This window comes from Globicephala melas, chromosome 19, assembly GCF_963455315.2.
Source record: "Globicephala melas chromosome 19, mGloMel1.2, whole genome shotgun sequence".
Taxonomy (NCBI): domain Eukaryota; kingdom Metazoa; phylum Chordata; class Mammalia; order Artiodactyla; family Delphinidae; genus Globicephala; species Globicephala melas.
In genome coordinates this window covers 16658231-16672594 of record NC_083332.1, presented here as the reverse complement: position 1 = coordinate 16672594, position 14364 = coordinate 16658231, and the positions used below count along the sequence as shown (strand labels likewise).

At 43.6% G+C, this 14364-nt stretch overlaps 1 protein-coding gene across 6 annotated transcripts in view; it reads left to right on the top strand.

Annotated features, from left to right (window-relative positions):
• GARRE1 (granule associated Rac and RHOG effector 1) overlaps positions 1–14364 on the top strand; it is an 82182-nt gene that overhangs the window by 60454 nt on the left and 7364 nt on the right. For all 6 annotated transcript variants that reach the window (XM_030874423.2, XM_060289405.1, XM_060289409.2 and 3 more), the window contains 4 exons: positions 992–1150; positions 3633–3730; positions 9621–9746; positions 10855–11888. In XM_030874423.2, coding sequence (XP_030730283.2) covers positions 992–1150; positions 3633–3730; positions 9621–9746; positions 10855–11888 — 1417 coding nt within the window. The remainder of the gene's footprint in view (positions 1–991; positions 1151–3632; positions 3731–9620; positions 9747–10854; positions 11889–14364) is intronic.

Here is a 14364-nt window from a genome sequence, read left to right as displayed (position 1 = left end):
TCCTAGGGTGACTTTTTTTTTTTTTTTTTGTGGTACGTGGGCCTCTCACTGTTGAGGCCTCTCCCGTTGCGGAGCACAGGCTCCGGACGCGCAGGCTCAGTGGCCATGGCTCACGGGCCCAGCCGCCCCGCGGCATGTGGGATCCTCCCGGACCAGGGCACGAACCCGTGTCCCCTGCATCGGCAGACGGACCCTCAACCACTGCGCCACCAAGGAAGCCCCTAGGGTGACTTTTTTAATGAGACATTTGCCGTTAGTTTTATTCATAATTTTGTTTAAAATGTGTAAAATACAGGGTTTTGAAAGTACACTATAAAATGCTGTTTATGATTAATGTTTCAGTGGACTTTCATAAATTAAATAAGAGGAGAAATATTGTCATAATACTGAAGTAATTAGGACTATTTGCAGAGCATCATGTGTGCCAGGCATTGTGTCAAATGCTTCCCATGCATTGTCTAGTTAATGCTCACCCATGAAGTGGGTACTGCCCCTTTCCCCATTTGACAGATAGAGGAACTGAGGTCCAAGGCCACACAGCTAGAAAGTTGTAGACTGGAATTGGAGCTTATACAGTCTGTTTCCAGAGTCTGCATACCTGACCACTTGTTCATCCAAAATAAAGATGAGGTTTTCATTGGTATTTACTTTTGCTAGATGATTTTGTTTCCTTATTCAGAATTTCAAAATTCCTTAACCAGTTTGCGTTAGCACATTGCTAAATAATGCTGTATTTTGTGCTAGAATAGAAATCACATGTGTGTATTAACGCACATGTATTCATATCTAGCCAGTCACGCTACAGGGTTGAAAAAAATCTTTGAAGGTAATTAACGATAATTACTTAAGAAATTAAAATGACATGATATGGGAGTATGTAAAATGCTCTTTTCTTGAGGACTATTGTGTACCTGTAAATGCATTTCTACAAGTCTTAGAACCTGGTATGGCTTTATTTTGAGGTGCGAACTCTCTTTTCATCAATCTGTAGCATACGATGTTACAGCTGATCAAGGAGGCTGGCTGCTATAATGGAATCACACCCAGGGACGATTTTCCTGTGACTGAAGTCCTGAACCAGGTGTGCCCATCCACGTGGCGGGGTGCCTGCAAGACCGCCGTGCAGCTGCTGTTTGGCCAAGCTGGACTGGTGAGTGAGCACATGTGATGGATGGGGGAGAGAATAGAGAAGGACGTTTCAGGCATGTGAGGATGTGGTGTGGGCACATGTGCGAAACATTGGAGAATTTAAAAAGCACTTTGCTTGCTGCAGGTTTTAGACCAGATAGAAAAGGTAAAGGAAGAACAGCATTAAAAATTCTTTTTTTTTCTTTAATAGATCGATAATATGTATTAGCAGGGTACCTAGTTGCAAAATGATGTCTCAGGCTTTCCTGAATGTAAGGAAACCATTACATTAGTAACGATTTGATAGGACCCTTCACCTGGCCTGATTACTCTGGAGCCACAGTGGATGTCTTTCTGTTGCTCAAACACGCGAAGCTTCTTCCTGTCTCAGGCCTTTGCCCCTGATGCTCCTTTTTCCTGAGAATACTCCTCTCAGATCTTCATGTGACTCACTCATTCTCATTTTCCTGATGTCAGCTCAAGTATCACCTCCTCCAATGGTATAAGTAGTGCCCCCATGCAGTCACTTTGTATCCCAGTTCTCTGTTTATGCAATAAAGTAACAACATCAACTCAGGTAAGTTTGGTCTTTTCACCTCTGGTGAAAAGAATAACTTTTGCCAAAGTTGGGTGGGGTCAGGAAATCAACATCTAGGTTTTTGTTAGGTACCTTTGACCCGTATACCTTATGTTCTTATCCCACTTTCTAGAATTAAATGACTGCTCTTTGAAGAGTTATAGCATTTCAGAGATTAAAGGAAGCTAATTAGAGATTTAGAAAATTAAAGAACTGTTTCTTACTCTAATTCCTACTTTATTCATAAAAGAAGCTGTTGGGAGGATGCAGTCCTTTTGTTTGGTGTGAGTGCATGCTCAGGTGGCCCAGCTCAGGGTGGTACTGCCTTGTAGAGGGCCAGGTGGGGGCCTGTCGACAGTGGTGAGTTACGTTTCACTTAAGATCTGTTCCTTAGTATAGGAACCCCTAAGAAAAAGAGTAAACTGGAGACCCCCTGCTGAAGTATGGAGGCTCCCAAAGATCATTTTAGCTGAAACTAGGAGAACCATGGCGATAAGCTCTCCAGAAAGGAGTGTGTAAAATAAGGCAGGAGGACCCAAAGGCTTTTTTTGTTTGTTTTTAAGATTTTAGCTTAAAAAAAAAAAAAAGATTTTAGCTTAGTTTTTAAAATATTTATTTATTTGGCTGTGCCAGGTCTTAGTTGCCACATACAGGATCCTTAGTTGAGACGTTCAGACTCTTAGTTGCAGCATGCATGTGGGATCCTAGTTCCCTGACCAGAGATTGAACCCAGGCCCCCTGCATTGGGAGCACAGAGTCTTAACCACTGGGCCACCAGGGAAGTCCCCAAAAGGCTATTTGCAGAAAACATCGTTTAAAAAAAAGTCCCATGTTATTCAGAGAGCAAAAACTTCTTCATAATTCCCTCCGCCTTGATCCCAGGGCACCGTTGTTTGTGACTGATAAAGAACCTTTAGATTATTGTTCTGGGGATGGGAGGAGAGAGGAAACACCTGCCTGTTGCAACAATGGCTATTACTTGGACAGGAAGTCTTTTCCAAAGGACATTGCAGACCAGCTGTGAGAACTCTCTTTACAGCCATGGAAATCAACTCCATTAGAGGCTGAATTTGGAATCCTAATAAGCAACTCTGCATGGCTTTGCCTTTTCTGAACTGTTACAGATTTGGTTTTAAAGTGTTTTATGACTATTTTCTTAAAAGTCTTTTAGTTATTTGAAAATATATTCATCACTTTGTCAGATGCTTTAAATTACAAAGCATACTGTATCATCTGTGTAGTATTAAAGACTCCTCCAGGGAGTTCCCTGGTTGTCTAGTGGTTAGGACTCCATGCTTTCACTGCTGTGGCCTGGATTCAGTCCCTAGTCGGGGAACTGAGGCCCCGCAAGCTGCACGGCGTGACCAAAAAATATGAAAAATAAAAACTCTCCTCCAAATAAGAGGAAATCATTGAGAAAAGGGTTGGTTCTTCATTTTTCCTGAAGTAATTTTGTTTTTATTGATGGTTGAGGATAAAATGGTCTTTACAAAAAGCTTCATCGACTTCTGGCTTGGATTCAGTCATTACAGATAGGCTTTTCTAAAGCATTGGTTTTATTTTTAATGACATTTTTACTTCTTTCAAGTGCATAAAGTGAAAAAATACTTAGGAATGAAACAAAAGAAACAAAGTGATTCCTAATTAACATATTTACAATTTGGAAGAAGTACTGAAAATGATTGCAGAGTTCGCTACCTCCTGCACGTCGAATGTGTTTCTGTTGAAGTATTACTGTTTTCAGTCATCTTTATTACTTGTTTTTGTCTCCGTGGGGCTCCTGACTGGCCTCTGAGTATCTGTCTTGCTGGGGAATAGTTCTTACCAGAGACCAGAGTCACTCAGCATTGATAGGCTCATGCGTTTGATTTGTTTATGATCCGTTTTCCTCTCTGAAAGCTGATTTTTGTTTTTGTTTCTCTGTTAGGTGGTGGTTGATACGGCGCAGATTGAAAATAAAGAAGCCTATGCCCCACAAATCAGTTTAGAAGGCTCCAGAATTGTGGTTCAAGTCCCATCCACATGGTAACGTGACTCTTACATTAACACAAGCCTAAGCTCTGATTGATGTTTGCACATCTTTGAAAAGATTGCATTGTTTTGGACAAACCCTACGCTAGCTCACACAAAAGGTCTTACTACTTGTGCGGGTTTGTGGTCAGTGGAGGTATGTTAATGCCATGTTTCGTGATTATCGGTACATGATAAGGAAGCCAAGATGTCTGAAAAATAGTCTCATTGACCAGTAATGCATCTAAAATGTTATATACTCATGGGTCATAATGAGCAATATTATCTTTTTGCGTTACTGAGTCCACAGCTTTTGAACAGAGTATATCATTTTCTCTAAGTCACCCAGCATTTCTTTAAAGCTGAGTGCAGAACATAGAACTTCTTCTCTTCTTCCATTTCTGCTCCTTCCAGCAACAACCCTGCTGATCTGGAGCTCATGTCATTACACACCCAGTGTCACTGCAAATCTGTAGGCAGACTGAGCTGTTCTTATTTTTAATTATTTGATTATATTTGTAAACTTATAATAAAGTATTCTTCTTAATCTATTCAAACGAAAGCTCCTACAGAGGGCTTCCCTGGTGGCGCAGTGGTTGAGAGTCCGCCTGCCAATGCAGGGGACACGGATTCGTGTCCTGGTCCGGGAAGATCCCACATGCCGCGGAGTGGCTAGGCCCGTGAGCCATGGCCGCTGGGCCTGCGGGTCCAGAGCCTGTGCTCCGCAACGGGAGAGGCCACAACAGTGAGAGGCCTGCGTACCACAAAAAAAAAAAAAAAAGCTCCTATAGATCAGTAAGAAATGGGCAAGGCACATGGACAGGTAAATCAGAAGAGGCATGGTCAACAAAGAGATGAAGAACATGTGTAACCTCACCTAACAAAGAAAGGAAGGCAAAGTAGAAAAACAATACAATGTCATTTTGCCCATCAGGGCAGGCAGAGTTGTTGAATTGTTTTGAATAACAGTACTAGATTTGGGCCAGGCTGTACAAAAACAGGCACAGATGTTGTTGAATAAATCACACAGCCTTTCTGGAGGGCAGTTTCATTTGTCAGACGCCTAAAATAAGGGCTCTGACCTCAGCAGTTCCACCTCTAGGGATTTAGCCATGTGATGCGCGCACAGATTCAGATGAAGGATCGGCATCACAGCTTTACTAGTAAACAAGAAAAATTAAGCCTATATTGCAAGACTTTTGCAATTAAAATTATGATCAGAATGAATATTTAACTGTATAGAAAATGTATAAAGCATTTAGGTAGGAAGAGATAGAGTTAGTAAGGAACAGTGGCACTATTGGTGCCCATGTGGACTAAAGTGGTAGCTGGGTAATACATTCGAATTGTATTTAACTCATTTCTTCTTGAAATGTGAGGGGGGGGGTCCAGTGGAGATTCTGCCGAAAGTTTTAGAATTTGTTGATATATATCAAGTAAGGGTTGGCAGTTTACTTCATGTCCCAAAATCTCCCTTTTATGAGTTTCTTCCCCAAATTTCTAAATTTGATTATTAATATGGCATAATGTTAATTTATATACATATCTTCATTCCTGTCAAACAGTAGTTGTGTTTTTTTTTTTGGCTGTGCCGTGTACCTTGTAAGATCTTAGTTCCCAGGCCAGGCCCTCGGTAGTGAGAGCGTGGAGTCCTAACCACTGACTGCCAGGGAATTCCCCAAGCAGTAGATTAAAAGCTCACTTTTTTGTAAGATTTTTGTGTTCCTGAATTCTTAATTTATTTTCTAATTCACGTTCTTATTGAAAAATATTAAACTTAACCAGGATTCTCATTTTAAAGAAAACATTTTCGGGCTTCCCTGGTGGCGCAGTGGTTGAGAATCTGCCTGCTAATGCAGGGGACATGGGTTCGAGCCCTGGTCTGGGAAGATCCCACATGCCGCAGAGCAGCTGGGCCCGTGAGCCACAACTGCTGAGCCTGCGCGTCTGGAGCCTGTGCTCCACAACAAGAGAGGCTGTGATAGTGGGAGGCCCGCGCACCGCAATGAAGAGTGGCCTCCGCTTGCCACAACTAGAGAAAGCCCTCACACAGAAACGAAGACCCAACACAGCAAAAATAAATAAATTAATTAATAAACTCCTACCCCCAACATCTTCTTAAAAAAAAAAAAGAAAACATTTTCAACTCTTGGATAATTGGGTGAATATAAACAGTTAGTACTAAAATGGTTAACCCTGCAGTTTACTTCCACAACTCTCCCTGTATGATTGATTTCCTTTGTAATTCATTGCACCTCCTTGAAAGACCTCATAGACTGCAGTTACTTGGAGAGGCTCCCTCTGCTGGCTACTTTTGGTAAAAATGCAAAGTTTTATGTTTTTGTTTCAAGTTACAGAATATGTGCTTGTTGAGAAGAACACAAAAAGAAGTGATTGGGCTTCCCTGCTGGCGCAGTGGTTGAGGGTCCGCCTGCCGATGCAGGGGACACGGGTTTGTGCCCCGGTCCGGGAGAATCCCACGTGCTGCGGAGCGGCTGGGCCCGTGAGCCATGGCCGCTGGGCCTGCGCATCTGGAGCCTGTGCTCCGCAGCGGGAGAGGCCACAGCAGTGAGAGGCCCATGAACCAAAAAAAAAAAGAAGTGATTGCTTTATTCCACCTTTGGAAAAAATGAAATTATTAGCAAAACTAGTCAAGAATTTATTATATGCTTTGATTTTAATAAAACGAAGTGTCTAGCTGCCAGATACATTTTTTTCCCCCAAAGAAAGTAAAAACCTTACTTAGATTTTTTTAACTTGTCATATTTAAGCTATTCACCCATTCTTTCTTTCAACAAATATTTACTGAGTACCTAATATGTGACAGACACTGTTCTAGGCTCTGGGAATTTAATCATGAGCAAGACAAACAGGGTCCCTGCCCCTAATAGAGCTGGCTTTGTTATGGCATAGGGTTGGGGAGGGGACAGCTAATAAGCATAGGAGTTAACTTCAAGCACTGGCAAGCGTATGAGGGGAATAAGAGTAGAGTGACATCATCTGATAGAGAATAACAGGTAGAGATGGCAGGAGGAGGCTATTTTGGATGAGGAGGTCAGTCATGAAGGGTCTCTTTAAGGATGTGACATTTGAGAGGAGCCTGCCATGCAGAGAGCAGATGGGGAAAGCATCCCAGGCAGAAGGAACAGCAAATGCAAAGGCCTGAGGAATGAGCTGGCATGGCTGGAATTATGCTAGGTGGTGTTGAAGATGGGGATTCATAGAAGCCAGGACTTGCAGGGTCCCTGAGGGACTTGGATTTTATCTAAGAACAGGTAGAAGGTTATAAGCCAGTCTGGGTGATTTGTCAAAAGAATGGGTTTAGTCTCTTCAGGGGGTTTTATTGATCAACTCTCAAGACTGATGAATAAAATAAGAATGCCAATTTGTTGATTTTTAGAAAGAGAAATTATTGTTATCTCCAGGAACTCCTTTCTGCATGACCAAAAAATGTTCATCTAGTGGGCAAACACGCGACCAGCCAGATCACAAGTAGAAGTTGGCTGGGGAACATAGAACAAGTGTGTCCTGGTAATCAGCAATTCCAGGCTGAGAGAATCAGGTGCATGAACCTCGGCCAGGTCCACTGGCCAAGATTCTCTCCCAGGAGCCCAGAGTCTGACTGGGCACTGGCAGAGCTTGCCTTATTGCTCACTTTTTCCAGTGTTTCTGAGGCTGGCCGGCTTACATCCTCACAGATATATTTCTTCTCAAGCCAAAGACATGTTGGGGTGTGCTGCTGCCTCCTTAGAGTGGCTTTGCAAGTGTTGATTTCACCATTTAACTCCCAGAGAGCCTAGGAACAGACAGATAGCATCTTCCTGGTTCTACCTCTCAGAAAAGGCTTTTTGGTGGAGGTGCCCTGGGTGGGCAGTGGGGACCTGAATGGTGGGAGGCAGCTCTCAGCGGGGAATAGTCCAGGCAAAGGTCCTGAGATGTGGGCAAACCCAACTTATTCAGGGCGTGTGAGAAGGCCTCATAGCTGAGACAAGGTGAGGAGAGGTGACAGCAAAGAGAGGTGTGGCCAGAGAGGCAGGAGGGCCAGGTCACAAAGAGCTGTGGTGAGGGGTTTGGATTTTATTTCAGTCATGATAGGATGCCACTGGAGGGTTTTGCACAGGGGAGTGGTGTGTTCTGATTTGTGCTACAGGAGGCTCTGTTGCTATGTGGAGGGTGGGCCTTGGAGGGACAGGACTGGAGAAAAGGAGACCACATGGGAGGCTGGTCCTAAGACGCAGGTGCTGGTGGTGTCTTGGAGTAGAGCAGTAACGAGAGAGGTGGTGGAAGTGCCTAGATTCGGATTGTGTTATGGAAGAGCCGGCAGGATTTGCTGATAGACTGGATGTAGGAAGTGGGGAAAACTAGCAATGACTCTTAGGTAGACAGCTGTGCTGCGTACTTACTGAGGAGGTCATAGGATTCAGAGTGGTTTTGGCGGGAGGAGAGGGATCAAGAGTTGTACTGACCAGGCTCCCTTCGAGCTGCCTGGTAGGTGTGCAGGGAGAGCTGTCAAAGGTGCATTTAGATACGTGAGGGTGGCAATCAGGAGAAAGGCCTAGACTCGCAAAGACAACTTGAGAGTCTTTATTGTAGGGATGGTCTATAAAACCACAGGACCACGTGCAGTCCTCTTACAAGAAGGGACGAAGCCTGGAACGTGCCACGATGCAGAGGGAGGGGAAGGAGGAGGAGGACGAGACCAAGAAGGAACTGCCAGCCAGGTAGGAGGAAAATGGAGCAAGGTTGGGGTCTCCAGGGCTGCAGAAGACAGTGATCCAGGAGGAAGGAGACATTGCATGATGTTGCTGAGAGACTGAGTAAAGTGGAGACAGGTAACTGACCCTTGACTGTGGCAAGATCTGAGTTGTCTGATAAAAGCTATTTTAGTGGAGTTATAGGGATGAACACCTGGTCAGAGTGTGATGAAAGGAGAATAGGAGGTAAGGAAGAGGAGGAGACTGTGATTTTGTTAAAATGGGGAGCAGAGAAGTGGGGCAGTATCTGGAGTGGATGTGGGGCTAAGAGCAGGTGGTTGGCAATGCTGGTTTGTTTGCCAAAGGGAATATGACAGGGGAGAAACGGGATGATTACTCGAGTGAGGTCCTTGGGAAAAAAGCAAGGCTGTATGGCGCATGTGGTGCTCAGGTGGAGGGTCAGTCCGTGGCAAGAGCAGGTCTTGTGCTCTGACAGCAGGGCAGGCAGGGTGTGTGGGCACAGACACTGGTGAACTGGTGGGATTAGTGGTGAGGGTGGTTGAAATAGATCTCATCTGCTTATGTGTTTTCTCAATTAAGTGAGAGTTGAGATAGCAAAGAATGGGAGATGGTAGGGATAGCAGAGCTTTGAGGAGGGGGAAGGTAAAACAGTCATCTTGGAAAGGGAAAAAATTAATTTACGGGAAAACCATGTTTATTGTTTATCTGAAGTTTGCCAGGCTGGCAGACAGATTTTTTCCCTCCACTGACCCTTGGTTTCTTAGGTACAGGTGTGAAGTGCTGTAGCAGGAGGGAGGGGTGGGACGTTATATAAAAAGTTTGTAAAGGAGTACATACTGTGCCAGAGCACAGAATCTCAGCAGGGTAGAGAGGAAAATAGGGGCCGAAGCCAACGTTGGACAGTGAGAGGGCATTAGGGCCCTTGGAAGGCAAACCCTCCACCGAACTCTTCTCTTCCTACTAAACAGACTCTAGACAGTTAGAAATCTATGGAGACCCCAAGCCCTATTGCTTCCTCCTCCTTTTGTGGAGCAACAAGTACAAGTGGTAGCCCTGTCATCCTCTCAATGTTCTTACAATTACCAAATTTTTATTTGGTACCAAAAGGTGTGGCCTTTTGTATAAGGCCTGCTTGAAACCCCTTTGCGGACAAGTGCAGCCCAGACTCACGCAGCCCGGTTCATGCCTAGGTGCCTGAAAGAAGACCCCGCTACCATGTCCCTGCTGCAGAGAAGCCTGGATCCCGAGAAGACCCTGGGTCTGGTGGATGTGCTCTACACGGCTGTGCTGGACCTCACCCGCTGGAGGGCAGGAAGGTTGGTGTCCCCACCCAGCACTTGAATTGGTTCATGTTCAGGTCCACACCTAGGGACAGTGTGACCACTTACAGGGTCATGTGAGAGTACGTCACTGATAGTATGTTAGTAAATAAGGCAAGAAAGGGAACTATTCGGCAACTTTTTTTTGGAATAATTTCAAACTTACAGAAAAGTTGCAAGAATAGTACAAAGAATTGCCCTTTACCCAGATTCCTCAGTGTTAACATTTTTGCCTTCATTTGTTTTATGATTTCAGAGTTAAGTACCTCAAGAGGACTTTAACCCAACTCACATTCTCCTTATGAACTAAGAGCAGAAAAATATTTAGAAAATTTACTTATATCTTGCATGACATTTATTTATATCTGAAAGTAGCTGACAGTTGCAAGATTATCTCTTTGTGAATTAACTTTAGAACCAGTAGAGACCTTAAACATCTAGCCGTGGGCCCTCCCCATGTCTTCATTCATGAGCCCAGAACCAACAGTGAGGTGACTAATGCAGGGTCACACCAGCCATGACCTGCCCAGCTCCTACCCATGCCCTTTCTATCTCTAGGGCTTTCTTTCAGTACTGGAAAAAAGTACTTGGAAGACTTCGGAAGTAACAACCATCTGTTCTTGGCACTGTCTGTGAATTACTTCCAAGGACAACAGTGCTGCATGGTGTCCCTGGGTCCCGCCCACTCACCCCTCTCTGCTGTGTGCATTTGTCCGTTGACCCTCTGCTGGATCTGCCGAGCTCCCAGTCCCCATCATCCAGGCACAGAGCCGGCCTCTGCCAGTTGCGTATCCCACTCTAGCCATGTTTTGCTCTTCTGTGTTGTGGTCAGAGAGTTTCACTCAAAATCCTCAGGCCAGAAATCTAATGTAGTTTTCACAGCCCTGCGTTAGACATGGTAGATTTTTTATAATAAATATAGATAGTAAGTGCTTAAATTATGTACTTTTAAAACTCTTGGGTGTTTATCTATAAAATAAATGAACCTGATAGCAAACAAAGAGGTCTTTTTATTCTTAAAGTCTTTCTTAAATACCAAAGAGATCCATTTCATTGTCCAATTTGTATATTTGTCCTTTTTTTAAATGCATTTCTCTTTAAATAGGGAACAAGCTTTACCCTGCATACAAATCCAGCTTCAAAGGGAGATCTGTGATTTTGGAAATCAGGCTGACTTGCCTTCTGGGAATGGAAACAAATCTTCAGGTGGCCTACAGAAGACCTTCTCCAAACTGACATCCCGGTTCACCAAGAAAGCTTCATGTACCAGCTCTAGCAGCAGCACAAATTATTCCATTCCAAATACCCCTTCCAAAAATATCTTCATAGCTGGGTGTTCAGAAGAGAAGGCCAAAATGCCCAGTAATACTGATTCAAGATTACAAAGCATTTTGAACATTGGTAATTTCCCTAGGACTGCAGACCCTTCACAGTCAGCTCAGAATTCCAGTAATCAGATGGCCAATGGTTTTCTCATGGAGAGGCATGACAGCTTCGTGCAAGGGGATGATGGCAAGGACGAGAAGGGTATGAACTTACCAACCGATCAGGAAATGCAGGAGGTGATAGATTTTCTTTCGGGCTTTAACATGGGCCAGTCACATCAGGGCTCCCCACTGGTGACAAGGCGTAATTCTGCTGCCATAGCCATGGTGACTGAGCAGAAGGCAGGAGCTATGCAGCCACAGCAGCCGTCACTGCCAGTGCCCCCTCCGCCGCGGCCTCCCCAGACTAGGGCACACACACCTCTGACACCCCAGCCGGGCCTGGCACCTCAGCAGCAGTCCCCAAAGCAACAACAACCCCAGGTCCAGTACTACCAACACCTGCTCCAACCCGTTGGACCGCAGCAGCCCCTGCCCCAGCATCGGGCTCCTGGGAAATGGGTACACGGCTCATCCCAGCAGCCAACACAACCCATTGGAGCCGGTCTGTCTCCCCTTGGCCAGTGGCCTGGCATATCTGATCTCAGTTCTGACTTGTACAGCTTGGGTCTGGTGAGCAGTTATATGGATAATATGATGTCGGAGGTTTTGGGACAGAAGCCACAGGGACCTAGAAATAACACCTGGCCAAACCGTGACCAAAGCGATGGAGTCTTTGGGATGTTGGGAGAGATTCTGCCTTTTGATCCTGCAGGTATGTGAGCCCCCACCTCTCCACCTTGGGGTTTTAACTTAAATATTATCACCAAAGACTTCATAGGGCCCATCTACCACATCCTTACTTATATGAGGCAGTGACTTAATCCCCCTTTAAAGACCCTTTCTCACTGTCTGATGGCAAGTATTGGACAGTTCCAGCAAAGGTAGGAAGCAGTGGTTAGAATGAGTCTGATGAGGTAAGTGGAACTAATTTTCTCACTTTATAGAGGGCAGAATTGAGGCTAAGAGAAGTTGAATGGCTCAAAGTCCCATAGTTCAAGAGGGCTCCCATTCATGGGAGCTAAAATGGCTGGCCCTTCGTGGGCTGCTTTTTTCCTGATTACATAACCTGTTCTGTGATTGGTTTTTGCCTAAACTCTAGAACCAGTGAAAGGTAGTAAGGCACCCTCCTGCCTTCATAGAATATAGCTTTTCCTGGCCTAGACAGTGTGAAGATTCACCAGAGTTATCTTAGGAAATTAGAAAAAGAATTTAGAAACAAAACAAAGATAAACTAGGAGGAGGAATTAGTTAAGGCTAAAAGTTGTTGTACACCTGAAACTAACATAATATTGTAAATCAACTATACTTCAATTTAAAAAAAAGGGTAAAAGCCAAAGCTAATTAAATTTAAAAGAAAAATATAATAGACATTGTAAATAAATCTAAAAGAAGGGTCTTTAGAAGACCAGTAAAATAGAGAAACCAATTTATTATAATGCTGATTAAGAGAGAGCAAAGAGAAACAAGATTAGGATAGAGAAAGGAGACATAACTACAGGTATAGGAGAGATTAAAAGAACTTTAAGACATTATCACATATGACGTGATGACAACATACATAAAAACTGAATGGAAAATGGATTTTTTCCTAATAAAACATACATTACCAAAATTGCACCAAGAAGTGGAAAACCTGCCCGGTTCTATTCCAGGAGAAGAGATTGGAAAGGGAGTTATGAAGCCAACATGATTTTACCATAAAAACTTTTTATGAGTGTAGATAGATGCAAGAAAACCTAGCAGTGTATCAAAGGAGTTATATCTGGTTTACTTCAGCAGTGTAAGGTAGGTCAGTATAAGGAACTCTGCTCCTGTACAGTAATCTGTCATTTCAACCAATATGAGAAAAACTCATACAGCAATAGATGCCGTAAAGACATTTGGTAAAAGACAATTCTTAAGTAGCAATTCTTAAGTAAACAATTCTTAAGTAATTCTTAAGTAAACAATTCTTAACCAGCAATTCTTAAGTAAACCCCTCGAAGTAAAACATAAATAGAAGAAAATGTCTTGAATATGAAAGACTTATCTACCAAAAACCAGTAGCAAGTAGTACTTTGTATAGTGAAACAAAAGCATTCCAGTTAAAATCAAGACCCAGACAGGGTGGCAACTGCTACCACCAATAGCATGTAACTTTGTCTTGAACTTTCTGGCAAATGTAGCAAGACAAAAACAAAGGAGATAAGTGGTATAAGCTTTAGAAAAGAGTAGATTAAAGAGCACATCTCTTTGCTGGAAATAGAATTTAAAAAAACAAGCCTCCTTAATAAAAAATTTCCAGAATTAGTAAGTGAATCTGGTAAGGTGGGTAGATGCAAGGTAAATATATAGCAATCGATTACTTTTTTCCTCTAATTTAGCAAATGGTACATGGAAGTGGAAAATATATTTCATTCACAAGGGCTGTGAAATAGTGTAAGTAAATATAGCACATATTTATATAAATAACCACCAGAAGAGGAGATTCCCTACTAAATGAACCCAGCATTAACTATTAAAGGAAAGAAATGTTTTCGTATGTCTTCTCAGAATTCCTCATACTGCTGCTCATGCTCTCTTGTTCTTGCTCTCCTTGGGTGAGTGGGTGTGGGGAACCCCTGGGGATGTGGGGAAGGGCAAACAGTTCCACCCTGCTATGGAAGAGCAAGCCCACCTGCCTGCCACCAGCTGGGTGGGCGTGGCACGTTTTCTCAATTGCTGATAAACAGTGTGTACATTTTTTGACAGTCCTGTAATTAAATCCAGAGTATAAATGGTGTTTGGCAGAATTTTCTCATCTTTGATCTCTATTGAGGCCTGAACAGCCTTTATGTCTTTAGCCTAGGAATCCTACTAGCTTTTCCTTCTGGATGTGCCTTTCTGATCTTCAAGTTCTTAATGTAGCTTCCACTCCAAGGGCATAAGGTCTACATAGCCCTTTTTTCAAATTAAGAAAGGGCATTCTGGATGGATGAATTACAGAAGGCACCCTCTCAGGCAGGGGCAGCTAGAACAGAGTGCCCCCTCTGGACAGGCACACACAGCCCCTGCTCTACCCGGTGTGGGCATCTTTGTGCAGTGCACACATGGCAGCTCCCTGAGAGAAAAAGCTAAGAGTGGGATTGAGCCCTAGTGTCTTTCCCAACTTGAAGCTAAAAAGTATACACTGCTGAGTCCTATTCAGTTTGTGACCTATAGATGTTTTC